The sequence below is a fragment of the Bidens hawaiensis genome, unplaced genomic scaffold, assembly GCF_021521415.1.
Source record: "Bidens hawaiensis isolate Kalapana, Puna unplaced genomic scaffold, B.hawaiensis_p1.1 tig00017381_1, whole genome shotgun sequence".
Taxonomy (NCBI): Eukaryota; Viridiplantae; Streptophyta; class Magnoliopsida; order Asterales; family Asteraceae; genus Bidens; species Bidens hawaiensis.
In genome coordinates this window covers 51,561-55,730 of record NW_027492633.1, presented here as the reverse complement: position 1 = coordinate 55,730, position 4,170 = coordinate 51,561, and the positions used below count along the sequence as shown (strand labels likewise).

Sequence of the window (4,170 nt, the reverse complement as noted above, 5' to 3'; positions counted from 1 at the left end):
ACAAAAATCACACTAATAACATAACAATCATTGAGAATATAAAAAATTATCTAAATTCCAATCATTAAGTTGACTTAAATTATGTTATTTTCAAGAAATTGCCACCCAAGAAGAACCCCAATTTGCAAACACTTTGTTGCCATTTCCACCCTCATGGCACCTTGTTAGCCTACTCAAACTCCCTTCTCCAGCCATCATCCACCGGTTTCTGTCCATGTCCCGCGGCCAACCACCGCTTTCCTCCTCCTTCTCATCCTCGTCCTCCTCAGATTCCACATCATCACCTTCACTTTCATAAACTTCCAATTCACCCCCTTCACTTTCATAATCCTCCACTTCACTCCCTCCACTTTCATAATTTACATAACACTCCCTCAACAAAGAAAGCTTAAGCCGCCCATTTGTACGCTCCGCTTGAAAATTTGTACCGCAATTTAAAACACTCTCAGCCTTTATAACCAACCTCCCACCCTCGCGGTGGTGCCTCACCTTCACCGCCCCATCGGTGTCGCTGATGGAGGTCAACGGCGGCGGGAAGTCACCCCGGCGAATCTTCCGGTCAAAATTCCGGCAAGTTGACCGTTGACTTTCTCTCATTTTCTCTCTTTCCAATTGTGAAATTGCACAAAACTCATCACCACTTTCACTAACTTCACTCCCGGTCTCACTACCTAAACTCTCCGTACACATTTCTAAGCTCTTGGTACTCAATGCCGATGCAGAGCGTTTGACCATCGGATGAACGTAAACGCCGTCGTTTTGATCAAGATTCTTGATATCCGGTGAAGGGTTATCAAGAACTTTGAGAAAACTCAACGCCATTAAATAAAGATTGAAAAGGCGGGAAATTTAATAATTTTTTTTTTATTATTATTAAAAAAAATGAAATTTAATAAGAAGATATTGTGTGTAATGGTTATGGTTATGGCATGAAAGAGAGGTGAGTGGATGAAGGGTGTATTTATAGGTGTGAAAAGAGAGAGAGAGCTTTTTAATGCAACTGGAATTTAATTATTTAATGGTTTTATTCCATCTTTTTTACTTGTCCACATATTATATCTTCAAGTGGAATACCCATTCTTCCATTTGAGTACCAAAAGATTCAATATTTCTTTATGTTTTTATTTTTTATTTTACTATAATATAATATGGAGTTTAAACTAGCTGGACTGAACCCGTGTGCTGAAGCGAAGACGTGATGGGAATTTCGTTGATATTAGTACGATTTATTTTGTTATGGTAACGTTAGGGCACCGACATTTATTATAGCAATTGAAAAAGATAACCCAAAATATGTTGGTAGGGAAGTTGCGGGTACTCAATTTATTTGAAGAGTACTCAAATATGATAGCTATAAATAATTTAATTTTTAAAAATTACATATATATCAAATATAATAAGGTTACTGTTATTTGTACAAACTAAGTGAACACCAAGCGAGTAGATGGCCAAAGGGGGCATGAAGCACATGACCAAGCCAATCTTGAGTGGGAAAACTCAAAAATATACGGATGCCTTATGGAGTCCAAGTAACAAATGTTCTAACACATTACACATCACATTCTCTACAACATCTCTTTGATATTCTAATATAGTTTTTTCTTCATTATTGCTTTTAAAATATAGCTAACTTATTTTCAAGTTAGAGGTTGATTGCAATAGACCCTTTATACGGTAGTGGTTTATTTTATCAAACAAAAGAAAATAAATAATTTTTAAAAAATCTAAAAATATATTTTTATAAAGCAAATAAGTTGTTGAATTAATGAATAAAAAAATAAAGAATATACAAATAAGCTGCTTAATTATAAAACATCGTTTTGTTATACATAGTAAACTCGTAGGTAAATATATTTATTTATTTTTTTGTTTCACGTGATAATAATGAATATATTATATTGTGTTAAAAAAATTTAAAAAAAAACTTGACTGCGTCTATTTTTTAACGATAAAACATTTGTATTCTATAGAATTTGTTGTTATGAGTTATGACCTTACAATTTCATCAAAGAAGAAAAATTGGAAAATAATTGATGGACTGCTACACTGTGTTTCAACCTATATTTTGCTTCCTTTTACAAAAAATAAAAAAAAAATGTCACAAATATCCATCTAAGGCTGAGGGGTGCGGAGCGCTAGTCAGGGCGCGTGAGGGACTTCGATAGCGCCCCGGGGCGCGAGAGCCACACCACCGGGGCGCGAGAGGGGCGCGAGAGGGGCGCGAGAGCGGAAAACGAGGCAGGCGCCAGGAGGCTCGCGCGCGTGAGTGGCTGTGGGAAATGGGAAAGAGCCGTTGGAAGGCTTTAATAATGAATAAAAATATTTTTTTTTTTTTAACAAAATCATCTATATATATCACAATACATATATCACAATACATATCAAACACAACCATTCTCACATACTACAACCAAAACGAATATCACACACCACACCCAAAACCCAAAATCACCCTATCTTCGAAACCTTTTTTTAAAAACATGTCTGGAAATTGGTACCCAAACCTAGATTCAGATTACCCTTACGACGATTTATGGTCGGCACCGGAACAACCGATGTTTTATTCGGGGTCGCAACAATCATCCGGCTTTCAACCATCCAACATGCAACCGTCTCCTAACTTTGTAGTTCCGGAGACACAAGAACCGGAACCAGAAGGTGAAGCTGCGGGACAAAGAAGACGCGTCCACCGGAAAAAACAACTTGCAACGGACGGGTCGGGTTCGGCTTCGACCGGAAGGGCGAAACGGAAAATCACTCCGTGGTCATCGGATGAGAAGGAAGCCCTGTGTCGGGCTTGGATAGCCATTTCTGAGGATCGGCGTTGCGGTAATTGTTTTAACGTTTTTAAAAATTATTGTAAATAAAAAGTTAAATAAAAAAGTTAAATGGCTTACAAATTTATTTACATAATTTTGCAGCCGACTACCAAAAGAGCAAGGTCTTTTGGACAAAGGTTAGGGAGACGTTCTATTCGCTCGTTGGGAGTACAGAGCGGAATCCCGATATGATTTCGGGTCGGTGGACCGAAATTAGAAAATTTGTCGGCTTGTTTACTAATCTGTTCAACAGGAACGCCGGTCGTATGAGACCAAGTGGCAGTGACGATTTGGCGGTCTATAATTTCACTGTCGAAGAGTGGAAGCAGGAGTGCCTGCGGAGGTATGGGGCGGTGAAGACGTGGGACGGTGTAAAGTTGTGGGAGAGGTTGAGAAGGTGTGCCAAGTGGGTTGAGCTGGTGGCGCCGGACCTTGATGCGGAAGTAGGGCCGAAACGGACTAAAACTAGTTCGTCTGGAGCGTACAGCACAACGGACGGGTCGGATTGCCGGGTTGGATTCGACCTAAACGTTGCGGGGGAGGAAACGTCTTCACCGCCGAGGAGGCGGCCATTGGGAAGGGACGCCAGGGGGAAAAAACCGGCTGAGGGGGAAGCCGTAAACATCAACGATCTTGTTGAATCCCTCAATAAATTCAACAAAACCCTGGAGGTGGTCTCTGTTGACAAAAAGGAAAAAAAAAAGAATGAGAGATTTGGACTTCCTTGCAAGAGACTTCAGCCACCTAAATCCGGTCGACCAAATGCTGATGGAAAAACAAAAGGAACGTATCCGGAAGAGGTTGATCGAAGAAGACGAAGCCGAAGAATAAGAATAATGTTAATGTGTTTTTTTAATTTTTTTTAATTAATGTGTTTTTTTAATTTTTTAGTACTTTAATTTTTTTTATATATTAATGTGTTTTTTTAATTAATGTGTGTTTGTTTAAATAATTACTTGTTTTTTTAATAATACGTTTTTTTAATACATTTATAAAAAAATAAAAAAATAAACCGCTCGCGCCCCCTCTCGCGCCCCTCCACACCATGCCCCGGGGCGCTATCACCACTACCAATACCCATCTTATCAAGTTTCTCTCTCTGCCACACGTCACAATATTATTGGATGGCGCCCCCACTCACGCCCCCTCTCGCGCCCCCCACACCCCTCAGCCTAAATAAGATTAAAAACTGAGAACTTGGAAATTGTGAGGCACTTTGGGAAAAGGGAAAATTAGTTGAGGGCTATAAATGTGAAGCCTTAGAAATTTGATTGGCTACTCTGCCAAACGGTAATTCTATTTTCACGCTATTTGCAACAACTTGATTTGACCTTCTTTTTTAATAGTTTTT

The 4,170-nt window shown here is 39.3% G+C and overlaps 1 protein-coding gene across 1 annotated transcript; it reads right to left on the bottom strand.

Moving 5' to 3' along the window:
- LOC143553806 (protein FANTASTIC FOUR 2-like) lies at positions 1–857 on the bottom strand. The gene has a single exon (XM_077043709.1). It carries the CDS (start codon positions 820–822, stop codon positions 91–93), a length of 732 nt encoding a protein of 243 aa, XP_076899824.1. The 5' UTR covers positions 823–857; the 3' UTR covers positions 1–90.
- Between the last annotated feature and the right edge of the window lie 3,313 nt (positions 858–4,170).

Coding starts and splice junctions, on each gene's coding strand:
- LOC143553806 (XM_077043709.1), bottom strand. CDS start 822: ATGGCGTTGAGTTTTCTCAAAGTTCTTGATAACCCTTCACCGGATATC.